The sequence below is a fragment of the Chlamydotis macqueenii genome, chromosome 2, assembly GCF_036417535.1.
Source record: "Chlamydotis macqueenii isolate bChlMac1 chromosome 2, bChlMac1.mat, whole genome shotgun sequence".
NCBI lineage: Eukaryota > Metazoa > Chordata > Aves > Otidiformes > Otididae > Chlamydotis > Chlamydotis macqueenii.
The window spans coordinates 28,844,157-28,864,396 of record NC_141557.1 but is presented as its reverse complement, the minus strand read 5'-3'; the positions used below and the strand labels follow the sequence as shown (position 1 = coordinate 28,864,396).

General features: G+C 36.3%; 1 protein-coding gene across 1 annotated transcript in view; it reads left to right on the top strand.

Annotated features, from left to right (window-relative positions):
* THSD7A (thrombospondin type 1 domain containing 7A) overlaps positions 1-20,240 on the top strand; it is a 230,822-nt gene that overhangs the window by 123,416 nt on the left and 87,166 nt on the right. The window contains exons 5-8 of the mRNA XM_086742407.1: positions 548-729; positions 2,519-2,587; positions 6,831-6,986; positions 9,459-9,662. Coding sequence (XP_086598533.1) covers positions 548-729; positions 2,519-2,587; positions 6,831-6,986; positions 9,459-9,662 — 611 coding nt within the window. The remainder of the gene's footprint in view (positions 1-547; positions 730-2,518; positions 2,588-6,830; positions 6,987-9,458; positions 9,663-20,240) is intronic.

Below are 20,240 nucleotides of genomic sequence, written 5' to 3'. Positions count from 1 at the left end.
TACAATTTTACTTTGATATTCAGGGTAAACTTCTGTTTCTGTTATCAAAGATGAACAAAAGGCTTTTGGGTCTGGTTTTGGGGGGTTAGGTTGTTGTGGTTTTTTCTCTCTCCTCTTCTGACTCTTATGTTTTCTCAGTGTGCACATTTCTTTGATATTTTGGCTTAGGTTTGTATAAATTGTTTAGCTCTAAACAAATGCTGAGAGTCACGATCTTGAAAGTTAGCTTATCTGAACATAGAATATAGGTCTCTGTATGTCAAGCTTTTCTTCCCTCCAATAAAACATTTATATGTACAGTATGTTCCAGGAAGGGAACAGAAAAGATCCTCCTAAAAATTAATTATTTCAAAAGTGACTTAACAGAGGAAAAGTTTCCACCCACATAAAATACCAGAATTAACACATCTCTGTATATGAGAAATTGGGAGCATTAAGCCTTTTAGAAGATGAATAAAGCTATTAAGGTGTTTCAGCTTGTATAACTTAATGCTGTGTAAAATGGCTTCATGATTTTTAATGACCCAATTAACCAAATCTGATCCAGGTACGGTTGGAGGACCACAGAGTGGACAGAATGCCGTGTCGATCCTCTCCTCAGCCAACAGGACAAGAGGCGAGGAAATCAGACGGCACTATGCGGAGGTGGCATTCAAACTCGGGAAATGTACTGTGTACAAGCTAATGAAAATCTCCTCTCCTATTTAAATACTCTCAAGGAAAAAGAAGGTAAATTTGATTCACTTGCAATTGAATTAGTGTGAAATCAGAGCACTTCAGCATTCCAGAGCTCCTTGACAGCCAGTTGTCTTCTGAGTGCCTTCTTACCTTGCAAGTTACTGTTATTTTCTAGTTCAGATGAAAATACTTAATTACAGTAGCAGAGATTTCATTCTCTTTACTGCAAATACCGGTTCTTGTCTATGAATGACTATTTCTAAATATCTACTGAAAAATACTGTCTTATGTGAAGGATGTCTCTTAATAAGGAGCATGGGAAGGTGGGTCAGAAATCCTAGATTCGATTCCTCCATATACTGTAGATTTCCTGTGTGTCCTAGAGCTGGGTGGTGAACCTGTGCAGTTTGATGTCCAGATGGAATATGTCAGTTCTGGCATGTAAACTCAATACAGAAATGTATTAAAATATTACTATAAATAATTATCAGAAAATTGATGATTTTATTTTTTTTTTTAATTGGTCCAGTACTTAAGTCACTTTGAGGATTTTAAGCTAATATAATGTCATGCGTTTATTTCCTGAACTGAGAGAGGAGATTATTCCTTGTTGCTGTTACATTCTGTATAGCTTCTTAAGAAAAGAGAGAATAACTTAGTAGGAAAAAAATCATTAATTCATTTGGTAGTGCAAGTACTGAAGAACAACAGTTGAGTATTTTACGCTGCTTCTTCTAATGCACACTATAGATTTAGAATTAAGCTAAATGTATTTAGTTTGTTAATTAAATTTTATCCTCTTATGTAGTGCTTTCATATGAACACACATTATTATTAAAAATAAATTAATAAAAACAGCCATATACTTCAGGAAAAGCGACATCATTATACCAGTCATGTGTAATACAACATTTAGACCCAAGCTGACCAAGTGGCAGGCTAGTGAGGTTCCTGCTGTGCGTTAAAGGTACTCTCAAACTTGCCGTAGAGATAGAGTTTGTGGGGAATATTAATGCTGACATCCATTTCAGCATGACTACCTGGATCAGTAGGATGTGACTTGCGTGCTCTGTGGGCCCCACATCTGTATTTATTAAAAAAAAAGCTTTCAGGCCACTTCGTTTAATGCAAATCGGCTTCTACCCAAGGGCTTTTAGTAAATCGCCTCTGCCGAACAAAGTTTAGATGCCCCTGCCTTAGAGTAAAGGAGTAAAACCTCCAAGCTAAGGAGAGCTAACAATGAAACCAGTGGCAGCTTACTGTTCAGAGAGATGATTAGCATTTTGGTAGGCTGTGAAGTCTCGCCGGCTTAGGCGGGTGTGAAATCTGCCCTTATCAGACTGTGACAGAAATACGCGGAGCCCATCAGGAGGTAATCTCTGCAGGCCCCAGAAAGCTGATTAAAATGTAACTTGTCTGTGGATGCATAAACATGAGAACAATTTTTCAAGAGCTCAAACTAGAGGTGAAGTGGGTTTTAGTTTAAAAAGGAGCTCTAGGGCGTTTCTGTATTAGGGGGCAGGTTTTCAGAAGAGCTGCTTCTCTGCTTATCCTCCTTCTCCGCTCCCGTCTTGGATTCCATGTGGGCAAGCGCTGCTTTACAGGCCCTCCTAGGAACAAGCAAATCAATGCCTCTAAAAACAAGACCATTTGAAAACTAGGAGTAATTTGAGGATGAAAAAAATACAAGGGAGATATCTACAAGTTTTAGATAGATGGGGGAACATCTTCATTTCAGTGTAGTTTGCTGTTGGTTGTAGTGAATGCTGTCTCGGTAAGGCTGCTTTGAAGACCTCCTTTCTCATATTATACTCATGGTAGCATTTCCCTGTTATTTCAGAAAGTCAGTCACAGAGCAAGTCGAAGGCTAGTACTGCACCTCTGCTATCGATCACTTTTGAAATAACAGGTAGGTAAATTAAGGCTTCTGGCCTGGCCTTTCAATCAAAAGCGTGCAAAGGAGGCAACGTCCCTTTCAGGGGAGCTACGTTGGCTGCATATGTATAATTAACATGTTTGTATAGCTCTGAAATAGTTTAATGGATTTGTGCACTCTCAGGAAATTTCAGATCAGTTTGAAAGTGACGGGCATAAACTCTAACTAACGAAATTCATGAGCCATCTAGGATGCTAGAACAGTTCCCTGCTCCAATCCTGAACAGTTTTAGCAAGTGACTGATTTTCCTCTCAATTCTGAGCACGGGGAATTGCTTCATTGTGTTCATCACAGCTGCTATTTCCAGTCTCTTTTGTAGATTTAAAACAGCAAGTTAGGGCTCCAGTAAGAATTTGAACTTTTAATACTTAGTGGAAACAGCTGAACTCTCACAGCATTCAGATCTGCATTATCTCCTGTCAGAATTCATAAATTTAGACTTGAGGAAGAAGAGGGAGTATTGGGGATAGTAATTAGGCAACTGACAATCAAGATTCCTGGAGGCCACTGTCATTCTGTCATTTACTTGCCACTGTCTTAAATTGTTTGATCTCTATTCAACTATTTAACTGGTTTAGTCATGAAGTTTCTCTCATGGTAAGCCTATGAGGTAGATTGTGTCATCTTTTTCCAAGTACCTTTAAAACCCTCGATGTAGAGTGAGGGTGGGAGGAAAGTTCCTTTGGGGCCATAAATTTATTCAAATCTGCAAACAGACACTCGTTGCCCTGTTAAACACAGAGGAACTGCTTACGTGCATGGAGTTGTCGGGTGCTTAGAGGTCCTGAGTTTGCTGTCTTTTATGACAGCATTCAGCATTGTAGAAAATGGGGGAAGAATATGTATTGTTTTATTGTTGGTCATAATGTGTTTTGGCATTGGGTTTTTCTTGCTTTTTTTGAGTGAGAACGCTTTAGTTGAAGGAATTTCCTGGTGTTGTTTGTTGTGAAACCAGTGCAACAAATGACTAGAAGGAGGAAAATGAAGTTGTGTCAGCTTATGTTGATCCAGCCACGTACAATTCCCTCTCTTTGCCAGCCTGGTCATTATTGGGCATTTGTTTGTTCAGGGTTCCTGGAGAAGAATCTGGAGGCTGAGGCCTCGATAAATGTAGCAAATGTTTAGGATCGGAACTGTTTGGTTTTTTTTTCTTTTCAGTTCTTTTTAAAATGCAGTAATTCAAGGAGGTGTTTTACAAGGGTATAGAATATATTCAGCTAAAATTTCCTAACTTAGTAGATTATTTGAAGACAGGGTGATTGAATCTCATTTTGGTTTTTTAGATCACTGCCTCAAACCTGAAATTCATTCAAAACTGAGTCTAATTTTGTAGTCAGACTGAAGGAGAAAGAGATATTATCAAAATGCATTCACTTTTCTTTCCATTATTGACCCCAAATTTGGTCAAATTCCACACAAAGCTTGTAGTATTACACACAATCTAATCAGCATTCAGCATCACAGCCACGGAATAAAGAATAATCTTTATTGCGGCCACAGGAGAGTATGAAAGAACAGAGATAAGACAAGGTTTTAAACTGTAAACTTCTGCATTCAGCATCATCTTGTCTCAAAGTGTCTTTGCTAAACAATAATCAGCAAAAGCTGAGCTCATTCATACTTTTCTGGTGCTGGAAGAAATAAATTTAAATTAATGGGAGCAAGATGTTCATAAGATACCCAAGCAAGGCTGAGTTTTCTTATTTTATTGTCATCTCAAAGAAAGAATTTTGAGTAATCCTGGGTGAAGTACACCCTGAGTGTTCAGTGATGAAAACATTTTTTAGTAATCTGGAATATAACTTGTCTCTCCTACTGTTGATCTGGTAGCAGACATTGGTACATCACTTATGTTCTAAGAACAGCATTTCAAAAACGTTTTGTCATATTGAGAGATTTTTTGATACTATGTACCTGTCTCCAAAGCACTTCTTTCTTCCCCTACACTCTAGTGAGTGATGGAAGAGACAGATATTTTCACTAAGCATTTTAATGATAAGTTTATTTAACACTGTTTGCTAACAAGATGTAGAAGTCTTACTGGACAGATACCACAAAAAAAAATTGAAATGGCATTCCTATTAGTTAAGTCAGCCCCTTTAAAGCCAAACACAGTCACAATTCCTCATATTTTAGAATTTCAGAACCGTCACAAATTTGCTTGAAGTAAAATAGATTGGCACAGTAGCACAGTACAACCGTCTACTGCCAGACTCTTAAAAAAATCTAGTTGAGATATGTAACATCTGTGATAGCAAAATCTGCTATTTAAAGCTTCCTGATAAAAGGTCTTTGATATTTTCTGAGTAACATCCCATGAACTAGTGTGATGGTAAGTGCTTTATGCTAATGCAGGCTGGAGATGAAGCACAACATTCCTCATAACACTTTCTCTGTTCCCTGAAGCAAGGCTGCATCTCAGGGGTGTAATTGACCCTTAATTTCAACTGTCTCACTTGGGCAATTCCCCGATTAAATCAAGGTTTAAAAAGTACAGTTGGCAATTACTTAATGTTTTTTTTTTCTTTTTGTATCAGAAACTATTCAATACGAATTCAATTATAGGCAAATTATGTTTATTTATATCCATGTTCTATACAAGATACGCATATTATGTTGATTATCATGTATGTTAGATGCGCATGTCAAACATTATGCAATTCAATGTTCTGTCATAAAATTTAATTTCAACATAGCATTATGCAAATGTTGGACTATTTCTTCTTATATTATTTTGTGTTAAGGGATTGGTGAGCTGGAGGCACTAATGTTGAATGATTCTCTGCCATCTTCATGCTTTCATTATGTGAAGCAACACATTGTAAAACTGTGCCAAAGGAGGCAACATGGGAATCCACAATAGGGTGATGATTTTCATTCCCTTCTCTCCTTAAAATGTGAGAACTGATTGCTTTTCCTGTAACTGGAAGGATCATCTACTTATGAAGTCTGAATGAAAAGACACACTCTCGTCTACAAATGAGACCATACTTACTAACCTGATCTTTACTTTAACATTGTATCTGCGGTTATTGATCTCATCTTTCAGAAGGATGTTTTGTCCTATTCTGGACTTATTTCAGAATATGTTTTGTTAGAGAGCTCTTTTCATCAAAAGAGATTATTTGTAGTGGTGGCAAAAAATTAACGAAGTAACTTTCCTATGAAAAAAATGCTGAGAGAGTAGAATAAGAATGTTTTAAATTAAGGAATTGCGTGTTTCTCCAATCAGCCAAAGTGAATTAATATGGCAGACTTCTCTTTGCCTTCTAGCAGATATTCTCTGCTTAGTTTAATATTTTGTCATATATTGTTAAGAGAATTAAAATCTTGCTTGTAATGAAATGGTACATTATGGTTTAGACTTCTGTGCCTTACTCTGGCACCTTATAGAGTTGTCCTATTATTTGTATAACCTGGGAATTCAAAAGAGTAAAGTATGGAAGGAGCAGGGTGATTTGGGCCTATTCCAGGGCTTATAGATCCTTAAAGAGAAGAAGAATCTGCCTTCACATGTGTCTTTATAGCTTAATAATATTTTAATGAAAAAAAATCAATTGTTTTGTGCAGAGTTTTAATTATTTTAATATACTGTATCTATGCATTTATATTATATGCAAGCCATATATGTATCTAAGCCAAAGCCTTCCTTGAACTAAAGCTGCTACTGCACAAATCTTATTGCTTAGTGTTCTTCACTTGAAGGTATTTAGACAAAAGGAAAAAAAAAAAAAACAAACAAAAAATTGTCATAATTTTAACTGTGTTTCAGGTTTTAGCTTAAAACTAATCTTCTAAATATTAATTAACCAGGCTTTTGAAGTTACAGTATCATGTAGGAGCAAAGGGATTTATATGGTTTTTTGTTCAGTTTCTTAAGGCATACTCAATAAGACAGCAGGACATCAATTTAGACAGAGTGCAATGTGAACAACTTTTGTAGTTATGTAATCTATCTGTTAAATGAAAGGAGTAGGTCCAAGAAGGCGCTGCAATATCTACAGTCTCCTAACTCCCTGTAATTGGATTTGGCTCTGTTCATGCAGGGAGTAAACAGACTTCAGTTTTATCTTTTCAAGACAGGAATTTTTCCATCACTTTGTCAGATTAAAATGATGAGGTAGCAGCCTTTCTGAATGAAGGATGGTTCTGTCCACTTAGAGCTGAGGGTTATGACCAGTGACATGTGAGAAATGTGTTGACTTTGTTTTGACAGCCTCGAGGCCGGTGGACCGTAGGCTGTGTACAGGACCTCTTCCCAGCACCTCCCAGTTGTGCCATATCCCCTGTCCTACAGAGTGTGAGACCTCCGCATGGTCTGCCTGGGGACCATGTACCTATGAAAGCTGTGATGACACTCAGGCCAAGAAGGGTATGTAAAAATTCAGCAAAGCCTTTTAATGGTGATTATTTCATACTCCTAAGTCATTAGGCACCTCTGGCTATGCAAGCATACTAAATTTTGTACTAAGAAGAGTATTTCCAGTGCCTCTGAGCATCAAAAAAGGTCACTGAATTAGGACAATATTTAGCATTACTACTCCACCAAAGCTGGCAAAAATGTAGGGTGTTTACTAGGATTTCAAGGTAATTGAGTTATTACAGGTCAGTTCCAGTTTCAGACCTTTCTCTCAAACTAAAAGTGATACAGTTTGTATATGTGTTCAGATCCCAATTCTGGCAATTCTGTCTCGAGGACAGAAGAAGCCTTTAAGGTGCATAGTGTCTAAGTCACTCAAAGATTTACAGTTCAATAATACTGGTGAATTCACCAGTAGACCGTAAAGCATGCTCTGGCAAATCGCTGGGACCAGTTACTGTTGATAACTGACACTGTTTTACTGATGACATATGTGCTGGCTTAAATTTTCACGTATTTTACAGTTTATTCCTATGCAGAACAGATTGTAGTAACCTGACGTCAAAATGGGAAAGCAAGAATGCAGCGACAAGGACTTCATTTAATAAGTCTGCAGTTTTCTGGCCATAAATGAGAAAAACTGGCCTAGTCATTGCTGCGATGTAATTATCTGACAAAAGTTGAGAATACAGACTTGGTTCCTTGATTGAAAACACTCGTAAGGGCAGCCACGTATGTCCACTTGAAGGAGCAACTGTTATTACCACATTGGCTTCAGTGCTTCCTCCTGGTATACTGCTAGCTACACTTCAGTGTGGGCAGCAGTAATGCAAGTTATACAATGCTGTGTCACCGTAACGTGAGCCAATCTTCATCAATTCAAGAAGGAAAAAGCAGTTCAGTGTCTTAAGCAGTTCAGTGTGTTAAGACTGTGTACTCAGTCTTCTCTGAGTACAGCGCTCAAGTAACCTCTTATTTTGTTGCTCTTTCATCACTGAAAGATTTGCTACATTTTCAGAGGTAATGTTTGTGAGACTGATTTGGACACCTGCCTAATGGAAACATCTTAGGATGTGCCTTATGCAAGTCTTTATTCCTGCAGACATGAGCAGGGATCTTTTCTCAACTGCCAGTGATTTCCTCTTAACTGGGAATTCTCCTATTTTATTTTATCATTTCATTGACAGTTCTTCTGAGAGAATGATGCAAACGTTGTGCAGGCACTCCCAGATTTAGCAGCAAGTCTCTCTACATATTTCGGGAATGGCCTTTTACTATGGATCATTTGCCTTCTTTGTTGCAGCAGACACTGGGGTTCTTTTTTTGAAATAATGGCAACCTTTTGTGGCAGGCTCAGTAAACCATTTGGACATAATCTGGCTGACCTCTTTAATTTAGAAAAAAAAAAAAGATACATGGAAATGTGTTTTTAAAGTAATATTTATTGTAATTTAAGAGGTACATCTTCAAACAAAGAATCAACTTTTGCACATATGTGTGTGAAAAGTCTCTCCTGTTTAGGTTGCGTTCTGGTAGAAATTAAATAATTATATATAATATTTTATAAAAAGTATCTGTGTATTACTAACCTGCCTGAATATTGAGATAAAACAAGGGAGACTGTGAAGAGATGTGAAAAGAAACAAACTTCTGCCAAAGTTAAAATATTCTAATCAGATATATCAGAAACTATAGAAAATTATTACATGAGAAACTATTTCCTGAATCCATTCAGTTTGGTTAGTTTGTTCTGACTGTAGATTTAGTCAGTTTTTTTCAACATGCTGTCTTGAAAGTGAGAGAGAGGGTTGCTCTTAAAGATTGAGATTGACCTGGCAGATGACACACTGTATAAAGGTCCATCAGTTTCTCCAATCCAAAATGAGCTTAGGTAGTCTTAAAGAAATTTGGAAATGCTTGCAAGGGCATATTGTGATCTTAATTACTGGAAATTTGTTCATAGGACTTACTGGATTTATTTCCATGTCTTGCCTTTTCTAGCAATATATATTCTTTTGGGTGGGGGGAGGGGGTGAGGGGCAGGTACTGTCTATAAGCTGATTTCGCTTGATAATCCATCTCTGTTGGAAGATATCTGAAAAGAAAACAAACAACATCTTTGAGAAATGGCAACCCAGCAATCTAATCCTTTTTTTGTAGATGAGACGGATCCAGCAAAAGTAGCGCGTAGGAAATGACTCCTGGCTCCCTCCTGGAGTACATGACTCAGAAAAACAGGGGTTTAAACCAAAGCTTACTGAATAAACTCAAAACTTGTGGTGCTTTTGTTAAGTTTTACCTCTTTTCCTTCTTTAATGATTTCTTCTACCCAGTTATCTAAAATGCAGTGTTGTGCTGACTGTGGAATCTTTTACACAGAAGAGAAACAGAACTGTTCACTCAAGTATAGATAGATAAAGATCTCTTCACTTTGAATTTTAAAATTGAATTATTCTACCCTTTGTATTTTCATGGACATTTCAGGCTTTAAACTAAGGAAACGGCGCATCACTAATGAGCCTACAGGAGGAACAGGAAACTGCCCTCACCTGCTGGAAGCCATCCCGTGTGAAGAGCCCTCCTGCTATGACTGGAGAATTGTGGGGCTGGAAGAGTGTGTTCCCGACAATGAGAAGCCATGTGGCCCTGGTACGCAGGTTCCTGTAGTCGTCTGCATCAACAGTGATGGTAAGATGCTTTTTCCCACAGTACACACCGACTAGAGTGAAGATGCTAAAATGTAGTCCAAAAGGGGGCCAGCTTTTGTTGCTTTCAGCTCTCTCAGTCCTTAAGAACAAGCTGTCTGGAATGGAAAGAAATGTCCTTTAGTATTCGTTAGGAAGGATAGGCCCTTTAGATGCTCTAGCTCCTTCACATACACACCGTAGGTTTTCAAAGGTTCCCAAAGAGACTTTGAGAAAAGTAAATAGAAAACAGCTGTTGTTTTTCAGTAGGTCAGACTCATGCCTGCAATGACTTAACTGAATTCTCTGATGTAATCCCACTAACAAAGCTGATCCTCTGGGTCCAGAACCAAATAAAATGTGAGTAAAGTAAGACACATTGCAGTAACTATAGCTGGAAGAAAAATAATAATGTGTTTATTAAAAAGCATGGTTTGATGGGTGTTATGGAGTTGGTTTGACAGTCCAAGCTGTCTTGCTTCTTCAAAAGGTCAAAAATATCCACTACCATTATTCAATTATCCTCAGTGAGAGAAAACAGATTTTGCATGACAAAAGCCATAAAAGCCAATTTTGAAAGCTGCTTACAAAACACTTTAATCTATAGAAAATTTATTATTTACTCTTGTGAGAATATTCCTTATTAATTTGTAATATTATAGTCTAGAGCAGCATATGAATTAAAATAATTATACTGACTACAGTGTAGTTATGGTAAGAGACTCCTAACTCCTTGTAGAGGATTAAGTAAGGGTATACCTCTAATGAGTGTTTAACAGCTGCACAAAATATTTTATAATTAAATTGGTCCAAAGTGGTAAGAAGTTACTATAGAGAGAGTTAAATCTTGAGCTTTCCTGCTCAAGAATTTGTATGATAACCGTGTGTTGCTATAATTTTGATCTAAATGGCACACAGGAAATTTCATTCAGTTTTACAGGTAAAAATGACTGTGAAGGGAAACAATGTGTGGAAAGCATTAATTATTGACTATCTTTGCTATGTTACTTAAATTGAACCAATCTTTGCATAACAATACTCTCTTCAGTCTCTTAAAGAGCTTTTGGTTTTTTTTTTTCCTAGTTCATATGAATTAATTAGCCAATCTTAAATCAGTGCGTGGATAGGAGGGGTTGGATCAAAGGGACTTAAGTGTGTTAAAACAAAATTGTATTTTCCCCTTGGCTTCTGCTTTATAGAATGAAAAAGGCTAGGGTTGTAATTTTCAGAATAAGCATTGTACTGTAAATGTAACATAAGATAAACCCCACACTAGTGAGTATCTTCTCTTTCTGTTGACAGTTGCATCGCTCTATATTTAAAGCATAATTAGTTGGGATAACATGTCTTAACCTTGGTGTTTTACGTCACAATTAGAATCAAGTAGCAGTGTTTCTGAGATTGTTTTGTATAATTGGAATGAGCATCTCTCTTCAATTTGGTATAAAGATAAGAGTCATTACAGCCTTTGAGACAATTGCAAGCAATAGATTATCCTCCTCTATTGTTGCTGGAGGCCTGTCATTGTCATTCTCTTTCCACAGTGGATTGCAGTAATCAGAATTTTCATTCAGGCTGAAGAAAATATGACAGTCAGTACCCCAGGTTGTCATTGTGATGACTGTAATGAACTCTGATGTATTTTATTATATAAATGGAACTTCAGCCATTTTTTGTGGAAAGAATAAATATTCTTAGTCAGTCATCCAGGAAATTTTACAAAGGAGCTCCTTTAGGTGAAAAAAACCCGCCCTTTTGGTTGTGGAAACTACAAGACTGGACAGAAGCTGATCAGAGTTCCTCCATCATATACATTACTTTAATAATTAGAGATCTGTGGCTAATGTCCCATGCTACAGAATAACTTTTGCTAATGATAGAATGATGTTTTTAAAAAGAAATTGTAACTAATCTATTTATATATGCAATATATATAAAGCATACTTGCATGCAGGAGCACACACTGGTATGTACATATTATCTATTATTAAGTTATTTAATGATGTTCAGAAGAGTGATTTTACAACAGATGAATTTGTTATATTTCTCTGTAGCTGTGGCACTCTGTGAAGAATACTGTCTCAAAAGTGCTTCTGTATTATATAAAGACTCAGTCTATAGTAGGAAAGCTGGCCACTTCTCAACTCTATAATGGATAGATTAATGCTACTCATATGTAAATAGGTCTGACATAAACATCTGCAAAATTAACTACTGCTGAAAATGCCCACAGAAATGCTGGTTCATTCATTAAGATTTTAGGTTTTTATCTTTGTGCTCAACTCTGTAGCACAGGTGTCAGTAATGTGCTGCTTCTTGATGCTCAGACAGTAGGCTGAAATTACTTCCTCATTTTGTGGGAACGTGTAAATAATAAATTGATTTACAGCCTTTATAATATATTGGGCTTTGTACCACTGCATGTGTTACTCTGGATAAAACAGATCTCCCTTTTGAAGGGCAGATTTCTTCCGGACCTTGTTTAAGCTTACTAATTGTTGGGTTACAGTTAGCTCCACAGGGGAAAGGAATGGACTCATTGCCATCTCCTGCCTCACAGCTGTAAGAAACAACTAGCCTTAGAAGAGGGAGCCATGGCAACAGCAAGATTCTTTGTGTATATGCAAATTCCTGCAACTCTTTGAAGTAGCACAATTGTTCCTAAAGTTGCCTAGGCAGAGATGTGTGCTGATCTGGCTGAGTGCCATGAGTTCTCTTCTGGTACCTGGACACACATGGGTGACACAGGTCTGGTTTTGTAGAATTACAGAATCATAGAATAGTTTGTGTTGGAAGGGACCTTTAAAGGTCATCTAGTCCAACCCCCCTGCAAGGACCAGGGACATCTTCAACTAGATCAGGTTGCTCAGAACCCCGTCCAACCTGGCCTTGAATGTTTCCAGGGATGGTGCATCTACTACCTCTCTGGGCAACCTGTCTCAGTGTTCCACCACCACCCTCATTGCAAAAAAAATTCTTCTTTATATCAAGTCTGAATCTTCCTCCCTCTATTTTAAAACCATTGCCCTTTGTCCTGTCACAGCAGATCCTGCTACAGAGGGCCTCCCCATCTTTCTTATAAGCCCCCTTTAGGTACTGGAAGGCTGCTATAAGGTCTCCCTGGAGCCTTCTCTTCTCCAGGTTGAACAGCCCCAGCTCTCTCAGCCTGTCCTCATAGGAGGAGGCTATGCCCTCTGATCATCTTCATGGCCCTCCTCTGGACTCACTCCAACTGCTCCATGGTCTTCCTGAGACAGGAGTGCAAATTCAAACCATCGATGACATCAGTATATCGTGATGTGACACAGGATGGCTGTACCCAGTTTGCAATATTGAGGGGCAAAACAATGGTGTTGGTAGTTAAGTCAAAGGTATAGAAAGTAAACTAGTCTGTTATGTTAAGATACTCATATATAAACATTTAAAACCGATCAGTTTAACTACTTTGTGAGGGGTGGATCAGGCACTGTGCTGTCCAAAGTGGAACAGTACATTTCCTTTATCTATGCTTGTTCTCAGCTAGTGTGACTGGCTGAAGTCACCATCCTTCAGCTATATGACAGTCCTATAGCATGTAATTATGTTGCTATTTTTCTGTAGACTCAGAAATATTTATTTATTAAATACTTGTTGTATTCTTTTTACTGAATTTAACTTTGAAAAAAAAGCTTATAAAATTTCTTCATGTAGTTGAAGTTTTCTTCTATCGCTTCCTGATCAGCATCTCTACTGTGTTTCTTAATCTTTAGCTTGTGGCCTTATATCTTCTTGCAATAGACATCTAATTAAATATATAGAATAAACTTCAGGAAAGAAACTGAAGATTCATTGGTGCAACCATTTTCACTTAAAATGTTTTGACTAGTTTAAAAATTGACTTTTCCTGTATATTTATGGTTTGGATAAAATATATACTAATGAGTAGCTGCTGGTCTTCATTCATTTTCATAATGGCAAATAATAAGAGAATAGATACAAGCTTTGTAGGTGTACCCAAGTGTAGAGTCTACTTCTGTTTTTCTATTAAGTGGCTATATGCATTGAATGAAGAAGCCATCAGACTAACTGGATTTTGATGATTATTCAAAAAGACAATATATACTTTGTGTTACTTCGTGACTTAGTTCTTTAAAAAGAATGAAGACCCAGATTCTAATTCGAATTGCATTGAATTACTCAGTTAAGACTGCAAGAGAACCCAGATCAAAATCTGGCCAGTGCTCAGCACTCAATTAGTAGAAAAATACAGCAGTTAATGACAGTTTCTTTTAGCACATACTGCTTTATCCTTTCAGGAACTCGGTTATATGGGCATTACTCGTAATTTCCTAATATTAATTTCCTAGTTAATGTAATTATAGAATTGATTGGAATTGTTCTTTTCTACCTGACAGTTTTTTGGCTGACCATCTGAGGCATTTAAAATGAATGTAAGATATGTACTTTGTTCTCCACTGTAAACACATTAGGATATGAAATTTATAACCTCATCCTTTCTTTCCTTTGCTTTCTCTTGTTACATAGAAACTATTGAATATGTTTATTATTTATTGTTACATAGAAACTATTGAATACGTTATTATTATAACGACGGATGTTTGTCGTATGTAAGAATTTTTTATGGAGGGTAAAATACAGGCAGTTTAAAGGCCCTTGAAATTGATACTCTCAGGCCATGGTACTTCAGGACATTGGATTTTTAAGGTATTTATTTTTAACAATATTTGCTTTGTTTTTAGTATAAAGGAATATAAGGAAAAATTAGTGCACAGTACTGCTTAAACTATCCCATTTCAGTTCTCAGGAAGCTTGATAATTCATAATTCTTTTGTCAATAAAAGTCACATTTAATATATCATACCAATTCCTTTTTGTCTCTCATCTTGCCATTGGGAAAGTGAACATATCCCCGTTAAATTCCGTATAAGAATGAATGCTTTTAGTGTTTGTATAACATGAAGTAATTTCATTTTATGAGATTAATTAAATACATAATTTACTTTGTTAATGTCTTTTATAGTTGGCCTGGAATGTGATGTGATGATTTCAATTAAAGGGATAAGTAAAACAAAACCTGAGTTTCATCTGTGTCGTGCAATAAGCAATTATCATTATGACAGTGCTATAGACCCTTATTTCCACTTTGTCATTTGTGTTTAAAGACAGAGTTGCACTTGGTATGGACAATGTCTGCAAAGACATTAACATTCATAATGAATGTAGTTAAGTTAAAAATGGGTGGGCTTGTTTTTTCAAAGGTCAGTTTAATGCTTACTATCTTTCCATTTGTTACTTTGAATTATGCTATTATGAAACAAGAAAAAAATATGTTTATAGACTTACACATGGATTACGAAACTGGATTTATAGACCCAATGTTGAACTAATTTTTATTTATTTGTGTGTCATATTAACTCTCTAGAACAGACTCGGAAAGTACTTTAAATATTTTTACGAAACATATTCAGAAGAGATAATTTCACATTTAATAATGTTATATATAATAATAATAATGTTACATATTTATAAATTAAATACTACTTCTTGGAAGATCATATTGTGCAGTATTAATCATTAATCTTTAACTGTTCTAGGACAGTATCCTATCATTAGATTTGATAGGAGTCAGTTTTCCATCTTGGAGAAAAAGGTTGCACAGACCTATTTATATTTTCTGACAACCTGCACAATAATGCTAAATTTTCTTAATAAATGTTATGAAATTTCAAAGCTGTTAAACGAGTGTGTTGATAAATGGTGACAATTAAAACATCTTCATTAGGCAGTCATGTAGAGCCAGAGTAAATAATAGGAATTTTATTCTCAGTACTTCCAGCCTTAAGCAGCTCATTGTCTGACCTTTCTTTTAGATCATAATTTGTGTTGAGTACTGATTAATGTAAGATCACTCTTATCTCCCAGGAAATATTTTATTTCACAAGATGGCTGTTCTAGTAGCAACTTAAAGAAAACTTCAAACTAAGAGTACATACATCCTCGTCGGCAATGATTCCTCCAAATCAGAACAAACAGCTGGGGATCCCGATGTCTTCAGTGTTCCCAGTGGTATGTCCCAGATTTTAGAGTGCAGGTAGCTTTTGGCAGGGCTTCAGCTACATAGAGTAGCAGACTTGTTGCAGAGGAAAAGGAATAGATTTGTACCTGGGGTTTGGTGAAAAGCGGGATGGCAGGCAAGAAGGAGAAACTAATGTTTGGCCAAGCAATGAGATTAAGAACTGGGGAGAGGTAGGATTTGACCCAAATTTCCTCCAGGACAGAATAGTGAGAACAAGTGAGGAATTAAAAGGAAGTTACAAAGTCTGCACATGGCAAAGATTAGGAACAAGTTTGGGGAGGGATTCAATCCGCCCAAGGGAGGATTTGACAAGCAGCTGAAGAGAGAACTTGGCAGGGCTGGGTGAAAGGGACAGTGAGGTGACAGACTGGGATTAGTGTCTGGAGAAAATAAGGCTGGATAAGAAGCCATAGAAGGGTCAGAGGGAAGGAAATTCATCACTTCTAGAGCTGAAACACAGTGCGTTGTACTCCACTTCTGCTTTTGTCCCATGAAATCACCCAGCAGAGCAGTAAGTGTCCAGAGACAGTGTAATGCTCACGGCAGAAGTACTACTTTTCCCTTGGCTTCTATTTTAAACTAGAAAATTGGAAAGAAATATTACATCAAAATTAAGTATCTTGGGTTGCAAAGCCAAGCCCTCAAACATAAGGAAATTAAGGTTGTTTGTCTGGTCCTTATGTGAACGTATCAGATGGAAGTCTTTAATTATTTAATTGTGCCTACATAATATTTTCCCTGCAGAACCTGCTACTTATTTGTGAAAGGGATAGATCTCCTTTGGGGATTAAGTGGGCATTTTGTAGTAATGAATGCTTTGTCTTTGAAACAACTAGCCTTAGTTGTCTCATTTCTCAAGGTTTAATTTTGCTCTGCTTTTGTTCAGCATCAGCAAAATATAAATAACACTGACCTGTCATATCTTGAGTGTTCTGAAAATAAGTGTATTGGCAGGCGTCTGATAGCCATGACAGAAAGATCTTAGAAAAATTCCCAATTCTGTTTTAATAACACTTTTAATTAATGTGTGGTAAATAAAACATAGGCTTATGCCTTGAACAAAGAGAATAAAACTAAAAATACCAAATAGCTACTCATTAAGGGGTTTCCAGTCTGTGAACTGAAAGAGGAAGGGACCCAGTGGAAAAATAATAAGCATGTGATTATGCAATTTTAAAACTGCATTATACAAAGGCAACTTTAATTCTGGCATTTACTGTTGTTTGGTTTCTTGACATAATTTTGAGGGTAATTTATGAATTAGCTATGTAAATCTTACCCTAGGAATTATCAGATGTTTGGTTTTAATTTTACTGATTTGAGACATCCTTTATTGGTACTGATATAATTTTATAAATAGCAAATTGCTGCATTAATGTTTTCCAGAGAAAACTTATTAAGCAGAAACTACATTAAATCTCTTGTTCTGGATGTCTCAGAATGGATTTTTTTTTTTTTTTAAGAGGGGAAAAGTACAATAATACTAGCTAGAAGCTTCTTAAACCTTGTGAGTGGCTTCTAGAAAACCAGTGATCTGCTTCTAGTAGGGGACAGGAGCCTTATTTCCAGGGTAAAGCTGATTTCTCTGAGTAGGTGCCAATTTGCAGTGAAATCTGTCAGATTTCTGTGACTTTAGGACATTAAGCTGTATAACTGGTTAAGGAAGTAGAAAAACTCTTATGTCCCTATACTTACAGATATATTCCTGCTACTTTTGGTTTTGTTGTGTGACAATGTTATTGTATTTCCTTAATTTAGCATAGGTTTATAAGAGGTAGTGGTATTTACCCTCTGGTTGCTTTACTAAAAGCTCTTTCTCTGAATCCATATACTGAGAGGCTGGGAAAAAAAGGAGAAGTCAGAAGGATGAGTTACTTTTACTTTTCTAGAGAGGAACCCATTCTGAAAATGTTTCCAAAAGACAGGATTAATTCACAGTCTGAGCTCCCTAAAGGCATGCTGTGCCTTCCACTTGTAATGATGAGAAGATATTCGTTGCAAGATGGATAAAAAGATGTTCTCCAAAGACCACATTTTATCTGCCAGTAGTGGCACACAGGCAGAAGCATCCATGAAATTAATTATAAAACTGTTTCTCAGAAATGTGTAAACATGACAGCAGCAGTGATCTCTTTTACACCTCTTGGGTCCTGTGTTTTAACTATGATTGAATTGAGCTGTCAGATTACGTAGAGAGTGACAACTGTTTACTGGCTGCAGGTGGATGAATAATGCAAAGAAAATGTTTGCAATCGTCTTTCACTGTATGAAATAATTTTTATTGTTCTCTTAAAATCTCTTTTGAGTTACGTGTATATTTTTTTGTAGCGAGAGGTACCACATATTTTTGTGAATGTAGAGTTGTAAACTTGCTGCAAATTCACTTTATAGTATTGAAGTACTAGATAATTGACACACTGAAAAAATCATCTAATGTTCTGTCAGCTGCATGCCATTAGTCATTCTCTTCAGCTGTGGATTATGCTCTTGCATTAGAGAGAGGAATAACATCAAAATGTTGGTAGCCAAATTCTAGGAAAATATTTGATGATGAAACTGCAGAGTTGGAGTATTTATGAATCCATTTATGATGCATCTTTGTGAACTTCTGAGCTTAAAATTATAAAATTATCCTCCAAACCTCATATTTATGCCAAAAATGAGAAGTGTGAAATTCATGAAACTTATGGATATCTAGTGTTTCTTGAAAACCAAGCCGTTTAATGTAGCTGTTTAAAATATGCAGATTAGTACCTTAGCATAGGGAATTGTTGAAAAGATTGGCTGTGGTGAGCACTGTCATTCTACTGACGCTAGTGGAACTGTCACATTGTTTTCATGGTACTGTTTTTGTAATCTTGCCTATTATTTCCTTTTAATGCTTCTATTGCAACTCATATCCCTCAATGTTAGTTCAGATCAGCACATCAGAATTATCGTTTCTAATTGAACTGGTTGGAAATTGTTGACATTCCATTGCCCTTCCCAGACTTGTTCTCCACTTAATTTTTTGGTTATTGGAGGGGAGGGGGAAATGTAAAAAAAAAAGTAGTTACAGTAAAATACCTGTGAAACCTTTTTAAAGACTTCAACATTCTAATTGTCCATATCTGATAAGTTTAAAAATTTGATGAGAATACCCAGTAGTGAAGAAATAGTAATGTAATTCCCAGAGATTAATAAAACTTCTTGCTTTTTAAATAAACAAAAATACATAGCGCAATGCTGAAATAGATACATGTTGCATTTTCAAATCCATGTATTTTAAATCCTACTGTTACAAATGTTACACTACAAATATTTATGAAGTCTATCAAAGGAATTTATCACACTGTTAAACACCACAGAGTTTTTGTAACATTTTACAAACAAATGAAGAAAGTGGGGGTTTTTATTTTACTTTTAGAGTCATACTTTTATACCTTTTTGTCACTGTATAAATTGTGGTTTGATTGGGAAAAGTTTATGAGAATATTCAGTTGATCTTGAGATCAGCTATATATTTTTAAGGTGAGTAGGTGCTTTTACCAAGTATTCTTAGAAACACACTGTGAATTTTCAAGTGATCTCATCCTCCAGATTCACACTGTCTTCTTGTTTCCTTATAGCTCTGTCAGCACTTTCCCTCTCCTTTCCCCATTCTGCTTAAAATGGCCTATTGGTCTGACATATTGATCCCACCAGGTCCCATGACTAATATTGATTTTATTCTCAATGGGACCATAGCCTGTCATGAAACTTACTTTTTCTTTTATGTCAAGGTGATGTTTGATTGGCTTATTTGACACTAGAAGGCAACTGTGCTTGGTTATGATCAATATACTTGTATTCTCTGTTCCTTATCATTCTCAGTAAGACTACATTAGCAAATGAACTGTGAAAATGCTTCAACTACCTGTCAAGGAGTAGGAAAATCTTACTCCTGTTGTTAGGCAATGTGTAGATACTCTGCTGGCTCTTTGTGAGAAATATGGACTGTTATTCCTGTGGTACAAGTCTACTATGGCATAAAGTTAAAGTGTAGCAGATTTTTTTTGCTAAAGGTGTATCATGTTTCAGTTTTTGTTTAGTTTGTCTTGTCTGCATGGAGGCACTTAGGAAAGTTGATCCAAATTAGCTGCAAAAATAATATTAGTTAAAGTATATTAAACATGTATGTGAATCCTCTTATTCAGAATTAAGATGACCTTAATTCTATTTTTTAAGAATTTTCTCTTTCATTCTGAATAAGCATAGCCATACAAAATGTTAATATAGTTTAACTAATCTCCTTCAAAGCCCTATTTTAATTAATTTGGGTTAATTCTCGAGTATTTCTATTTAGATCAGTCTTTTCCAGTGAAATTCACATTATCACTAATAGTTCAGATACAGCCTCTTTCATACTGGTGGATATTCAGTGGTATCAGAAGTAGTGAAAATTCAAAGAAGGTATCATCTGCAAGAAGAGTTTTCAGTTTTCTTTGATGCATAATACAAAATATGCACTCAGTAACTTATAATGTG